Source organism: Electrophorus electricus, chromosome 15 (assembly GCF_041902795.1).
Source record: "Electrophorus electricus isolate QZ-2024a chromosome 15, ASM4190279v1, whole genome shotgun sequence".
In the NCBI taxonomy this organism is placed as follows: Eukaryota; Metazoa; Chordata; class Actinopteri; order Gymnotiformes; family Gymnotidae; genus Electrophorus; species Electrophorus electricus.
The window spans coordinates 16,297,145-16,312,702 of record NC_137511.1 but is presented as its reverse complement, the minus strand read 5'-3'; the positions used below and the strand labels follow the sequence as shown (position 1 = coordinate 16,312,702).

General features: G+C 41.2%; 1 protein-coding gene across 4 annotated transcripts in view; it reads left to right on the top strand.

The window, feature by feature from the left end:
• Positions 1-15,558, top strand: part of slc39a11 (solute carrier family 39, member 11) — an 86,977-nt gene that overhangs the window by 35,497 nt on the left and 35,922 nt on the right. For 3 of the 4 annotated variants that reach the window (XM_027005079.3, XM_027005076.3, XM_027005077.3), the window contains one exon: positions 10,787-10,925. In XM_027005079.3, coding sequence (XP_026860880.1) covers positions 10,787-10,925 — 139 coding nt within the window. The remainder of the gene's footprint in view (positions 1-10,786; positions 10,926-15,558) is intronic. The other variant, XM_027005078.3, reaches the window with a different exon arrangement.

Below are 15,558 nucleotides of genomic sequence, written 5' to 3'. Positions count from 1 at the left end.
GAGGGTGGTGCTTGTTTTCCGACATCCACGATCTGAGGCGGATGGCAGTGATTAATGGGTTTCTCGGTTAGAAGAACATGAACAGGACTGCCCCAGTGTTTATCTCACCTCTCCGTTCTTCTGCCGTCTTCTTGATGCCTGGCGCTGATATTTCACAGGCAGACACCTGACTAATGGAAGACATCAGCTTCCAGAGAGAGTCTGCTGATTAGCTGAGATCAGAGATCAGTGCAGGATAAGTGTCTCTTCCCCATATGCAGGGATGATTTTTGTTTTTTTCCCCCCCATCAGGCTAATAGTATTATGTTTGTAAGGTGTTGTGAAGTGTGTGTAATATTTATAGGCCAGGGAATGATAGTCAAGCACAGCGCAGTGTCCTTAACCAAGCCTTTATGTTAATAATCTTCATCAGTGTTAAGCCTGAGCATCAGTCATGTTCTCTCTTCTTATAAGTTGTACTATCAGTCTCACTCTCTTGCGCTCTCTCTAAATATCTGTCTCTCTCTCCTGCTCTTTGTCTCTCTCTGTGTGTTTGTGCCATTTGTTTCTCTGTTTAATTGCTTGTTTGACCTTTATCGTTTTGGTGCAGCTGTTAATATGTCTGGCTGATAGCAAAGCTGTGTTCTTAAAGCAGACATTACTGATCCCGTTTTCAGTCATATGTGGCTTTTCAGTTCATAGAAACATATAAATGCTCAAAGTAATGGCATTCAAAAGGTGCACATTGCATCCATTTGGGTATTTAACTTTCTTTAGTGCATGCATTTGCATGCTAATGTGATTACCAGGAAGTTGCACCCCTGTAGAGGTTATTAAAGGGGTGTGGCTAGGGCTCATTATGCATAAAGTTGTCAAATTATAAAAAAAATTTCTCCCTTTGCATTTAAAATGGCAGACATTTAATTGTACACCCAGTAACATAGCCCTGGCTAAATCTTTGCAGCCATTACTGATAGCTAAGACATGAAAATAACAGATCACCCACTAGCTAGCAAGGACTTTTCTGCATGTCATTATAGAGAGAATTTTGTAATTATCTGAAACTGCATGAATGACACTTAAAATTGTATCTGTTTTTTATTCACAACCTTGCATTCCTCACAACAGCTCACACCAGAGTTAAAGGGGAGTTAAAATCTGGATCCCTTCGTTCCTGTTCTTAACAATGACCCATTCCATCATTAGCAGAAATGTGTAAACACCTGCTGTTCTTTTAGCCAATGTAGATGTGAATTAAGCCACTTTTATCTAAGATACACAGCGATGATGATTCAGTGAAGAGGTACCCTTAGGATGTCCACCCCCCCTCTTTTCTCTCTCTTGTTGACCTGTCAACCCCACTTGGTTTATTTTCGGGTAGCTGTATCTTCCATTGGTAATAATTAATGTGGGAAACCCTGTTTGCCATTACCATTTGACATGGCACTTTGGGAAATGTTGGTTCCTTTTATGGAAAGTAGAGACTGCAAACTCAAATAGCTGTGGCATCTGTTCAAGTTCATCCTTATTAATCGTTTTTTCCTTGGAGGGCATAATTATTGTGGCAGTATACCGGTGTTTCCTAGCCAGTGTTTCTGTCACACATGATCAGAGTGATGATGACAAATATTTATTAAAATATTAATATTCTTTTAATGACTTACACAGCATGTAGAAGAGTTAAAATGCATTAGTAGCCAATGCGTGTAATTTCAGCCCTTTCTCTGAGACTGGCTTTGCATACTGTTTTTAAAATGTTTTTATTTAAAAGTGACTCACATACCCCCCCCCCCCCCCCCCACACACACACACACTGCAGATGGGTTGGGCCTGCCCTGATTGCCTCTCTCAATCAGCCTGCTAGCTGACTGGGTGCTCTGTGATCTGACTGGGAGCTCTGCAACCTCTGACAACTGGGTGCTGAGCCCCCACCGTGTCATGGCAATCGCATTTTCCCATGCCATCACCATCATCATCTCTTCTGCGGATGGAATGAGTGAGCATCAGCACGACAGTTTATGAGATGGCGTAATGGAACAAGCAATGGAAAGGCTTTGACATGCTTGAAAAAACGGATGGAAAATCCAGCTAGGCTTTGTGAGATATAGCTAAGGTTAGTAAGAGATGAGAGTTTTTCAGTGCTCATTGATTTTCACACTTCCACAGCAATATTTAGTGCACAAATAAGCAGCATTGCTGTACTACAGAGGCTGAGAACACTGTAACGCAGGGCAGACGTTGGATATATCCCCATGGCCCCAGGAGACCTTGTCGGAGAGCCTGGGAGGGTTTAGGGAAGGGAAGAAAAACAGAAAAAGCCTGGAGGCATCAGTCAGTGAGACACGGAGCCTGAAATACATGGGGCATCGTGGTCTGTAATGGTCCATGAGAGAGATGGCTGAGAGAGACTGTGGCAACAGAGCCCTCGTTTGACTCATTGACTAAAAGGGTGAGTGGAAATGCAATGTTGCATGCTGTACCCTGATGTCTCCAAATGGCCTCCTGTTAACTCCCGCTGAGGTGCCAGGAGATTTTCTGGGACGCAATATGGCAAGAATCTCATCTTTGTGGCCGTGTTGACATAATGTTGGGACGAGGGAGGAACTGTATCAGATATCTGAAGCTGCAGAACGATGAAATGACAGTTACAGAAAGCAGGACCAAGGCGTGATGACGGGGAGACTCGTGATTGGCTAAACAGTTCTGCATGCCCGTGTTGGGTTCATGCTCACACAGTGGGAAATATTTCCTGCTTCCATATTTGAATTTGTTGTTGAATTTGGTCTGTGGGCCTGTTCTCTGCTCAAGTTCTTTCTGGGGTTGGTAGAACAGTCTGACATCTCAGTGACCCAAATAATGGTCACAGCAGAATTTTACTCCTAGTGCTTAGCCATTAACATGGGTCAGCCTTTAGAACTGCTCATCAGTGTTGAAAGCACACACACATGGACATGCACACATGCACTCACACACACATAACTGATTCACATCAGCCTGACCATTGAGGACCCAGCTGCAACCTTCCCTGCTCATTAAGGGGCATAAATGGATAGGGCATTAAGTGGACATCTTAATTAGGGCTGAATATGGAGGCGTGCTTTCATTCCAACCCCACTATTGTACTGGAACCTGTGTCATTAGACAGTGGCGTGAGCCTGTCTTACAGTCATACCATAATGGACATGAGAAGCATTTGGGTGAAACAGCTAAGGTAGGGCACAGTAGAGGACAGTTCTGCCTCTCCTTGGGTTTCTACAGGAGCCTTTCAAGACTGTCACTCCATGTCCGTGCCTTCTCTTGCCCACGGGAGAAAAGTGACAGCCCTGTTGTCCTCCATCCACATCAGTGTTCTCTGGCCCTTAGCTTGCCTGTGCACTTCTGCCTTAGCCATCTGAAGGGCCTCCTTTTCCCAGACAGAAGACTTTAGTAGCAGAGCTAGTCTTCCTTCCTGTCACAGTGAAGCCTGTCTGTTCCAAAAGCACCTTTTCCAATGACGGAGTATGTGGAGGCTATTGGCTGTTGGGACAGAGACACAAGTTGGTCAGTGGTGGTGGGTGGTGCCGCTTTATGCCAAAAGAACCGCCTGTCTCTCCTGAGGCCTGTTTGTTGCTGATTGGACTGTAAAACACTGATAAGCCCAATCAGGGATGATGTACCAGCAATGTGTATTTAGGCCATAAATCCTGTTTACAACCAGGTGACTGGGATTGATTAAGATTGTCACGAGCAATAACTCAAAGTATGCCCTGGTACACATGATAATGAAACGTGTCCAGAGATGAACACACATACACACACATACACACACACACACACGCACACACACAAACACACACACATGCACTGATGACCATACATGCATGCATACACTCGTACACACACACAAGCTTGTTGTACCTTATCAAGCTATAGCTCATCAAGGCATCATGCAGTTAGTTTATCAGAGCCATGATGATGTCATTTCAGTAGGGGTGTTTCAGTTTGATTGGGTCCCGTTGTGTTCCATTTTGTTTTGTTTTGTTTTGTTTTGAATTCAGATTAGACATGATCCTAGAAAACAAAAATGCAGAATCACATTTCACAGAGAGAAAGGCTTAATGTGTGTCTGATTAGATGTAATGTGGTATATGAGATAATTACCAAAAAAAGAGAGCCATATATGCAAGCAAGCATACCATAGCACTGTGTATTTTCAAAATGTGGCACACTGTATTGGTAAAAAAAAAAACAAAGTGGAAATATCATTTTAGTGATTTGTGAGTTAAAGTGAGTTGATAGATATATATGCAGTGATGAGCAATGTTTATTTAGGGCAAATGCATTCTCATTACTTGTAATATAGTACATAGTCTGTGCATAGTCTGATAAAGGTAAAACAAAGACATGTAGCCAAAAAACCTAATAAAACAAAGTGATATGGAGGGTACAACAATGACTAACAACACAAGACAGGAGCCCACGGGTAGATAAGGTGGGAAAGGGATACGGGTGCGAATAGTGAAGGGCATAAAACATGAGACCAAAATGAAACAAAAGTGAAAACAAAACCATGATGCTGAGTCGGGAAACTAAACAAATTGGTTTGGATTTGACAAGTCAGAATAATGTGAAGTGTAAGGTATGTCAAAACTCACTTGCAAAAGAAGTAGCAGCAAAATAAATTTGTACCAGCACATAAGCTATGACACAAATGCAAGCTGGTCTCCCAAAACTAAAAGACACCTATTAGCTGTTCCATATTACATGAAGAGCTCCCAGTTAAAAGAAATTACTGGTGTAATAGCATTTCATATCAGGAAGAACTATTGAGAAAGATATTCTTGAATGGACATAGCTAAAAATAAATGTAAAAAAAAATGTTTCTTATATTGCTTTTATGCTTGCATAATTTTGAGTCTGTTAATTACATTTAAAATAAACAGCTTTTTCACCAGACTGCTACAGACTGCGATGGTTATTATTTTTCTACATCCAAAGTTCATCCTAATAAAAAAAGGCATATGCATACACACACATTTCATTATTCCTTTCAGGGCTACTCATCACCAGTGTTTGTTATGAGCGGTAGAGGGCTTACATTTTGGATGAGTAGGAGGACCCAAAGCAGCAATACTGACATCCTTTACTGACATGCGCACGCACACATACAGAACCACCCTTCCCAACACACACAGTAATAACTCAGTATTCATGAGCATACTCATATACCTGCAACATTTACCATGGCTACAGTCAGAATGGGGAAAAATGTTGTGAACTATTGGATCTCAAGCGATGTGTTCACATTTACTCACTAACATCTATGCACACAACCCATGAACAGTGTGCATTTATTCAATAACATTGTCATCAACATTATGCATGACACATAAGCAGTGTGCATTTATTCACTAACATTATCACCTACATTATGTACATGACACGTGCAGTGTGCATTTATTCACCATTATCGCTAACATTCATGACAGATGAGCCGTGCGCATTTATTCACTAACATGATCACTAACATTCATGAAACATCAGCTGTGTGCATTTATTCACTAACAATATCACTAACATTCATGACACATGAACCATGTGCATTTATTCACTAACATTGTCATTAACGTTCATGACACATCAGCAGGATGCAGACATAGCCATTCTCTAAGCTCCTGGCTTCATCAGAGTTCATGCTTCACTCTCAGTGGACCATCAGCTGCAGTCATTCTGGAGAACTTTCTGTTGTTTTGCTTGTGCATCACGCCGTGAGCCGGCGTCACCCTCATTCTCAGATGTTTGCCCGAGATTACCATGGTTCTTCCTTTCATTCAGGAGCACAGCACGGGCCTGGAAGAGACGTATGAGGCTATTTAGAGAGACGTTTCAGGCATGGTTTGATGTCATGGCAGCCTCTTATTATTGACTGACTGGCAAAGCTGTGTTTGGCATGAAAATGTTTATTTTGTCATGGATTGTGACTGTTGCTCTTGTTTTAAAGATGAGATAAAGCATAATATTCTATTTTGCTGTCTGACTAAAGCTCAGACTAAAATGATATCACTAAAATGATATTTACACCTTTGTTTTTCTCACTCTCAATTTCATCATTAGCACTGCATTGGACACACAAAGAACTTTGTCACCTTATACTTTATCACCTTGTACAGGTATCTAATAAAGGATTACTTGTTTGATGTCAATTACATTTGTATTTTAAAGAGGTTTCTTTGATAGATAACTAACCAGATAACTAACCATATTTGATAACAATTAGATATTGTATTATATATATATATATATCTCATGTCATGTAAAAAGATGCATTTCTTATTTTTCAATCACAATTTATAATTATATCCCTCCCTTAGTTATATTAGTACTAGTAGGATTTCATTTGTGTAATGTGGACTTGTCAGTATTATTAGCAGCTCTTGCATAATTTGGTGGAAAGGGGTCAGACGCTCTGGTCCATCTTACCAGAGTGCAGCGGGAGAAACAGCGTGCACCCATGAAGAGGAATATCATCGATGATGCAGTGGGCTTGGCTGTGGCAGCAGTTCTAGATCTCTCCATCAGTCATTCAGTCTGTGGTATTTCACTGTTCAGTCTGTGGTATTTCATTGTTCTGTCTGCAGTATTTCACGGTTCGATCTGTGGTAATTCACTGTTCGTTCCGTTCAGTCTGTAGTATTTTACTGTTCAATCTGTGGTATTTCACTGTTTGGTCTGTGGTATTTCACTGTTTGGTCTGTTCAGTCTGTGGTATTTTATTGTTCAGTCTGTGGTATTTCACTGTTTGGTCTGTGGTATTTCACTGTTCTGTCTACAGTATTTCACTGTTCAAGCTGTGGAATTTCACTGTCCAGACTGTGGTATTTTACTGTTCGGTCTGCAGTATTTCATTGTACAGTCTGTTCAGTCTGTGGTATTTCACTGTTCAGTCTGTAGTATTTTACTGTTCAGTCTGTTCAGGGTGTGATAATTTACTCTTCAGTCTGTTTGGTCTGTGGTATTTCACTGTTCAGTCTGTGGTAATTCACTGTCCAGTCTGTGTTATTTTGCTGTGCGGTCTGCGGTATTTCACTGTTCAGGCTGTGGTATTTCACTGTCCGGTCTGTGGTATTTCACTGTTCAGGCTGTGGTATTTCACTGTTCAGTCTGTGGTATTTCACTGTTCAGACTGTGGAATTTCACTGTCCAGACTGTGGTATTTTACTGTTCGTTCTGCAGTATTTCATTGTACAGTCTGTTCAATCTGTGGTATTTTACTGTTCAGTCTGTAGTATTTTACTGTTCGGTCTGTTCAGGCTGTGATAATTTACTCTTCAGTCTGTTTGGTCTGTGGTATTTCACTGTCCAGTGAAAATACCACAGACTGGACAGTGAATTACCACAGATTCACTGTCCAGTCTGTGGTATTTTGCTGTTCGGTCTGCAGTATTTCACTGTTCAATCTGTGGTATTTCACTGTTCGGGCTGTGGTAATTCACTGTTTGGTCTATTCAGTCTGTGGTTCATTTACTGTTTGGTCTGTTTGGTCTGTGGTATTTCACAGACAACTCTTGTCGACAGTCTGTGGTATGTTACTGTTCGGTCTGCGGTATTTCACTGGTCGGTTTGTTCAGTCTGCAGTAATTCTCTGTTCAATCTGTTCAGTCTGTGGTATTTCACTGTTCGGTCTGCGGTAATTCACTGTTCGGTCTGTTCAGTCTGTGGTAATTTACTGTTTGGTCTGTAATATTTCACTGTTCAGTCTGCCATACTGTCCCATTTTGGGCTTAGGTGTTGCTGCAGACTCTAATTCCATGTTTTGGTGCTTATTAGATCTGAGATTTGTATCTCTTAAGGCACCTTAAACAGAAAGATGCTGTTTTGTTTGTTAAGCACATTGCTTGTTAAGCACATTGTGAACTCAGCAATCTTCTGTAGTCTCTAAAGCCCACTCCTGCTATTTTTGCAGGTTTGATGTTTTCGAATTGTTTGTGTCAGGTTGGTCCACCCATAACATCCTGGTCTTCTTGGCAACCCTGTCTCGTGTCAGTTTTGGAATCCACGTGCTTCCTTGTTTTCGTTTTCGCTGTTCCATTAGCTTCACTTGTGTATTGTTAGAGCTCATTAGCCTCTTAAATATTGTACAGAATCTGATCAGCACTGGATTCAGCTACACTCAAATATGTCAAAGTGTTGTGACTGAATTAAGAGTAGCCAGAGACCATTTATGTATTGACATGCCAATTATAGCGGGCGGTGGATTAAAATTACTTGAGTGGGTGCATGTACATTAACAGCACTGCAGCTATTAAGAGTCTGTGTGTGTGTGTGTGTGTGTGCGCGCATAAGCTGGGAAATGGCTCAAGGAATACTTTTGGAACGCATGTTAATCAGTGGGAGATTTATTATTGCAGAGGAAATGACAGGAATTAATGGAAAATACAAATATTTAATTAAAGCACAGGTACTGTTAACATGGTAACATGGTAACCACAGCCTCATTTTCAGTAGAATTCACATAGGCTTGTTATTAACAAAAATGACAATTCTTGTCGACTTATGGTGACAGTCACCTTCACAAAACATTGTTGGCCCTTTCTTAGAACAAATGTCTGCTTAGAAATTTTCTTTAAACATTTTACATGCAAGGATTAACATCACAATAAAACATGTTTTTGCCTACAAAAATAATTTTCTTCACAAAATACCTCATATAAATTCTGTCATTTAACCCCCTTTTCAATCAAATAAAATGACATTTGTTTTAAAATATGTTGTGGTAAAATGTGTATTTCCCCTTAGTCCTTCAGGATTTACATCAAAGGACCAGCAGTAAATAATGGTCCCTTGTTGCCAGAACAGTTTCTTTCTACCTCTCTCCAGCCTATATGCCAAGGATTATCTGAAATTTGTGCACATCAAGAGCTGCTGAAATCGCTATAGCCTGCGGACTGAGGAGGACTCATCTTGAGTGTGAGCCATTCTGGGTGCAGCTACTCTTCCAGCTCCTCCTCCAGCTCCTCCAGAAACAGTCTTCCTTTACCTTGTCTTTGATGCAGTTTGTCTCACGTTGGAACACCTAATTCGGTACTGACGGCTTAAACGGCTCTAGATATCTGATTGTCCTGCCTCTCTTCAATGGACGATGGTCTTTCCTCTCACTGGCACCTTGTCTCTGTGTAGGCTTGTAGTCCCAGCAAATGTGATAACTAACTAACTGAGCTGCAACAAAGACGAGTTAGCTTGAAGCTAACTTTTGTATTAAAGTAAAATTAAGCCTACTGAACTTTGTACTGTAAAGTTAATTAACTCACTCAGCCTCGCCATTCTTGCTGTGTCAATTTTGAAACATCCTTTTCTCCTCCACAACCACTGATGACGTACTTGCAGAAGCCTTTCAATAAATGAGGGAGAATAAACGTCTCTTGAAATACTAAGGACCACAGACTTCTGAGTCATATCCGATATTTGGGAATTGAGGTTTTTGCATAGCATATAGCAATCTGTTATCCAGAAACTCCTACACATAATTATAGAATGTCAGTGGTCCTCCTGTTTTTTACCCTGATGTTTCACCAGCCCCATGAGACTTGCCCCTATTGAGTCAGGCTTAGCGTTAAATAATGTGATCTAATGTCATGGGATGCTTTCTTCACTGTATATTAAGCAACTGTATATTAAGCTCTTTGATAACTCACTAATGTAGGAATTTAATAGTTGCCTCCAGATTTGCTATTATTCTTTAAATTGTTTAGATTTTTTTTTTATATAACACTATATCATATCACTGTATCACTATAACACATATACTACATCAGTGTAGCCAAAGGTATGCAGGTAACAAGGAACAGAAATCTGGGTAAGGAGATACATGCTGCAATATCCTCCTTTTTTCGAATAAGTTTTCATATTCTGAAAAAATCCAAATGACTTTTCCTGATTGCACATTGCTTAAATAAACAAAACACTAATGAGACATACTTCATAAAAAAAATACAAGTATGCCAGTGCATGAATGGGATACTCCAAAATTCTCATAGTTTCTGGAATATTAATGTACATATAAAAACACACATTTCTCTTATGGTCCAGATCCCCTATACTTACACATTCAGTGTGAAATCAAGTCCTGTTTCATGTCACCTATCAGCTTGGCTACTATGACCATTTCCCATCACCTCCCCTCCAGTCAGGTGGAGAACCTGCTCCCACCTGTCAGCATCATCTACCTAGATCATCATTCCTGGCTTTCTGATTTTCCTTTCGCATTTGCAGTCTTTTTGAAGTATTGTCCTGGTTCTCCTTAGCATACTGAACGGTATTGTTTCTCCAGTCAGCTTTTTCGTGTCTCAGACTTTGCCTTTCTTATACGTTTTTCTGGATATGCCCTCTGGTACTTCTGCCTGTGCTCTGTCTGTTTTATGACCACATCTGGATTGCCCATATTCATCTTGTTGCTTTGGTTATATTAGTATATAATGTTTTAAATACCATTCTTGAATACAGTAAATATGCTCTTGTAGCTCACATGGTGGAGCAGATTTGGAAAAACCAATATCATGGGCTCAGTTCCCACACACAGACATACAGATAAATGTTATTTGCTCTGGACAAGTGAATTCTGCTTTTTCCTGGCATAGCTTCATGAAGCCTCAGCTGCCCTGTATGTAGGCACTGTCGGTAATGTTTAATGATCAGTGCTACCTTTGTCGCTCCCAGCAATCCATAATTACATGGCTGTTGTATATTTATTATTTCACTGTAATTAATATGAAATAACAAGGATTATTTTTTATCCTACTGACAGTGTATGCTGCGGTTTGTTTGTTCACAGGGTGTTGGGGCAGACCCTCATTTACCCATGGCCCACGTGCACGACGGCAGACTAAAGGAGAAGATGGAGGATCCAGCAAGGCCAGCTGTAGAAGCCCAGGAGCTGTCTATAAGGATAGGTAGAGCAGGACGTCCCTCAGGCAAGCCTCCCTTCATATACCCATCCTCTACCATCTCAACCAAACCTCCAGCTACTATTTTAAGGATCTTTATTTTCTGATGGCTGTCGGTTGACGTACATTCCTCTATCCCACAAAAATTCAGAAACACTTGCTGGACATTATTCTTTAACTGCACAATCCTCTTTCTTCTCAATCACTACTTTGTCTCTCAGTTATGATACGCTTCACTCTTCAAAGGCTTTCAATCAAGCATAATGCCACCATGCCTTATCCTGCATGTAGTACCTCTGTTCACTTAAACACGAAGAGAGTGAGATGTGAACAGGGCTGTGTGCAGACCTTGCATCGTTCATGATTTCATCTCACTGTGATAGTGTTATTGATCATTTACCATTAGTGTAACTGGTCTCCATCTTAAATGTTGGGTTATTCGGAACTGAGCATTAGTTTGTTTGATCCTAGACGTGCTCGCTCCCAACCCCCCCCCCCCCCCCACCAGGATGAGCACTTCCACTGCATTAAGTATGTTTTGACAAAACTGAGAAGAACTGAAATACACCACAGCATAGCCTAGTCTCTGTGGAACATTTCTGTGAAAGCCAGATGTGACAGGTCATGCTCTCTAGCCCCTTTGGCCATCATTATCAGAGACTAAAATCGGAAGGCAGAGTGTGCGTGGTTAATTAAGGGAACTGTACAAGTGGAACAATTGCTGCGCTTTACCCACTTTAGTCTTCTTTAACGTCTTCATTAGGCTTCATCTCTTCTCCCAGAGCCTGACAGCTGCACAGTGTCAGCAGCTGACTGGGGATCAGAACTGTTTCCACATAGTCTTACTTTCACAGGCTTATGGTAAATTGACTTATCTGACCACAGATCAGTTGAATAAAGAGGAAAGCCTTGAAAAAAGGACCATGATTGATGAACTTCTTAATTACTATTTATTAAAGGAACCGCAAATGTAGTTGTGCTACCAGGCCACAATGTCACATCAAAAAAACAGACAGACAAAAAATTAGACTCATCTCTTCATGATCATTGAGAGTGTCTGCTCGTACCAAAATAAAAATAGCAACTTCTTTTAAGGATCTCCTTTATTACATGTGACTTGAAATATGAACTAGTTTAAATTGGATTAACATAAACTCTGCCTTCCAAACTTAGCTGGACTAGTTAGTTCAAGACTGAAAGAAAGATGATCAACAGAAATGCAGTGTTTTTATTAGGGGACAAAGCTGTGTATCTGCCATGCTTTACACTACAAACAGCCACTGCTGACAGAACCTCACACCAAAGGGTTACATCTTTTACATTACAGCATTTAGCTGACAGTTCTATCCAAAGCGACTTACAATTATGACAGGTTAAGGGGCCTTGCTCATGGGCCCAACAGTAGCAGTGTGGCAGTGGTGGGGATTCAACCAGCAATCTTCTGATTACAAGTCAAGTACCTTAACCACTGAGCTATATTTTTTTAAATATGGAGCAGCCAGAGAAGTGAGCACCCTAAGTGGCCTTCATGTTCACCTTGTGATATATATAAAAAATTAAGACGATTGATCATTACTAGTGGCAAAGTCTTGTGTTTATACTGTCATTCTTGCATTATGGCCCAATGTACATGAAGGGTGATAATTAATTTGATCGATTGCAAGTATATACTGCTTTGTGCTGGGATGTTAGTGGTGTTGCCGGTGCCGTTGTAACTTTATCTTTCTTTTTATTCATTGTAACATGTTAATGTTAACATTAGCAGTAAGTCTTAACTGTATTATTAACCTTTTTAGTACTTATTAACAGTGTTATTAACAGTATTATTAATGGATTTGTTCAGGTGGGTTGGATGCACTAAGGTCTAGGTGGAGGAATCACTCTGCAAACGCACTCTCATGCTAATTGCTTTGGACTGGGCTGTGATTGGTCACTTTCCAATTATTTGGTGATTGGTTATATCTTAATATGATTTTACAATGTAATGCCTATCACTTTTCCTTTTCTTGTGATTATATTTTGGATTTTTCTTCTCATAGCCATCACGAGAACATGTAGTTCTAACCACAGTTTTTTTTTTTAGCTGTTGAAAAAAGGGTATTAGATGGTGGAAATGTGGTATATGAATGTGGATGGTGAGCACTGCTATTTAAAATTATATATAAAAAAATGCTATAAATTACTCATTTAATCTTTTTTTACATAATAACTGAACTCAGATCCAAACAAAAATCTGGTTTGCAAGCATCATTAAGGCCTTCATCCTTAAGACACACAAGCTGTTCATTAACATTAAAATTATGAGAGTAGGATATAGGTTAAGATCAAATATCATATTGATTTTTCTTTGCTGTCTTCAAGACCAGGAGTAGATTGCAATTATTATAAAAAGTTCATTATTGTGGGCATAATTATTTTTTTTTTTGACCTTAGCTACTGCTACTAAGTTGTCATAAATTCCCAGAACCAGTACTCCTACCCTCTTCCCCTAATTTCTCTCACCCATGAATGTCTGCTGGGAGCCACAATATTCACTAAATTAGACCTGTGTAGCACTTGGACACAATGGACACAATGAGTACTTAGTCTTGCCTTATGGTCTGTCCAATAGCCCCTTTGTTTTCCAGGCATTTATGGATGAAATCTTTTGGGACATGGTAGGCAAGTTCCTGATTGTTTATATTGATGATTTCCTTATATTTTCTCAGTCAGAAGCAGAACATGTGGAACACGTTATAGCCATCCTGACACATCTTAGACAACATCACCTGCACACCAAAGCAGAGAATTGTGAATTTCACCATGAATCTGTCACTTTTCTTGGTTGCATCATCAAGTCACGCATCCTGTCCATGGACCCGTATAAAATGTCTGCCATCTTGAATTGGCCTAATCCCTCCACTTTCAAGGAACTACAGCGATTCTTGGGTTTTGCCAACTTTTATAGGAGGTTCATACAGGAGTTTGGTACCATCTCTGCTCCCCTTAATGATCTTCTCAAGAACCCAGGCAGTAGGTTCTTGAGAACTATGGTTCTTCAGTGGACTATGGTTGCTAATCAGGGTTTCCAAAACTTGAAAGAAGCCTGTACTTTGGTGCCTATTTTCCACCAGCATGACCCTTCTCTGCCCTTTTTCGTGGGGTAGACACACCAGAAGTGGGGATAGGAGCTGTCTTGTCCCAGAGACAAGGCACTCCACCATGTTTGTACTCTTGCACATTCTACTCAAGGAAACCACAACCCACCGAGAGAAATTAGGAAGGTGAGAGATCCTCGCCTTCAAACTAGCCCTGGAATAGTAGAGACACTGGTTGGAGTGGGCTGAGCATCCCTTCTTGGTTTATACATACCACAAAAACCTGGAATACCTCAAGTCTGCTCGGCGTCTGAACATAAGGCAAGCCAGGTAGGCCTTGTTCTTCTCCCGGTTTGTAGAAAACTGGCCATAACAGTTCATCTCTCCTCAGGTCATAATCCCCAGTCTAATGGTGAGGTCGAATGGGTCAAGGTAGGAAGGTTCCTTTGTCAATATTGTGCCTCACAATCCAACTGGCACAAATACCTCCCATTGGCAGAATATGCACGGTACTGTCTCAGTCACTCTTCCACTTGGCTGATGCCTTTCCAGTGTGTCTCTGGTTTTCAACCAGTCTTTTTCCCATGGGATGATTCCCACACGGACATACAGGCGTTGGACCAGTGGTTACAACAAAACTCTTGCACATGGGAAGCTCACTTCCATTTACAGAGAGCCTTGCGCAAACAGCTGGAGTTGGCCAATTGTCGAGTTCCCACCCTGCAACTTCAACCCGGTCAGAGGGTTTTGGTCTCACCTCGTAATATGATGCTTAGACTACCCAGCAGGAAACTCAGCCCCCACTACATTGGGCCGTTCAAGGTACACCAACAGATCAACCCTGTGTTATACAAAGTTCAGATTTCCTCAAGGTAATGGATGAACCCCACCTTTCATATATCTCTGTTGAAACCTGTGTTCTACAGCACTGCATCTGTAGCTACAGCCCCTGTCAACCCTCCAGCTACGGTGGAGATTCATGGTAAATCTCCCTAAGCTGTCCGAGAGCTACTGGATTCCCATAGACGAAGGGGGGGGGGGCCTTCAGTATCTTGTCCATGGCTGACATCCTGGATCCCTCTATGATAGCAGAATTCCTCGCTGCTCACCCAGACTGCCTGGGATCTCAGGGCCATGGTAGGTCCAGGACTCCCCATTCTGGTGTGTCAGGAGATGCCCATCAGGTGGGGGATTCTGTCATGAATTCCAAAAACCATGCTCATCCCAGCTCTGCCATGCCTACATCTTCCCCCTGACATCTCTGAACTGGTTCGTGAGAGTACTAATTCGACACACCTCATGACTATTCTCTCCATTACTATCTTCCTATTTAAGCTCCCCTCGCTTTCAAACTCTGCGAAGTATTGCCATTCTCATGTTGCATACGTTGCCTTCCATGTACGTGTTTGTCTTCCTGGTTGCAGAATCCTGCCTGTGCTACGTCTCCTGCCTGACCTCTGGATGCCTTCTGGACTCTGCCTCGCGTTTTTGACCTCTGACCAACCTCTGACCGACCTGACCAAGATTACAGACCTAATTCCAATCCCTACAACCTCTCTCTACAATTCCTACCTGCCCCGCAA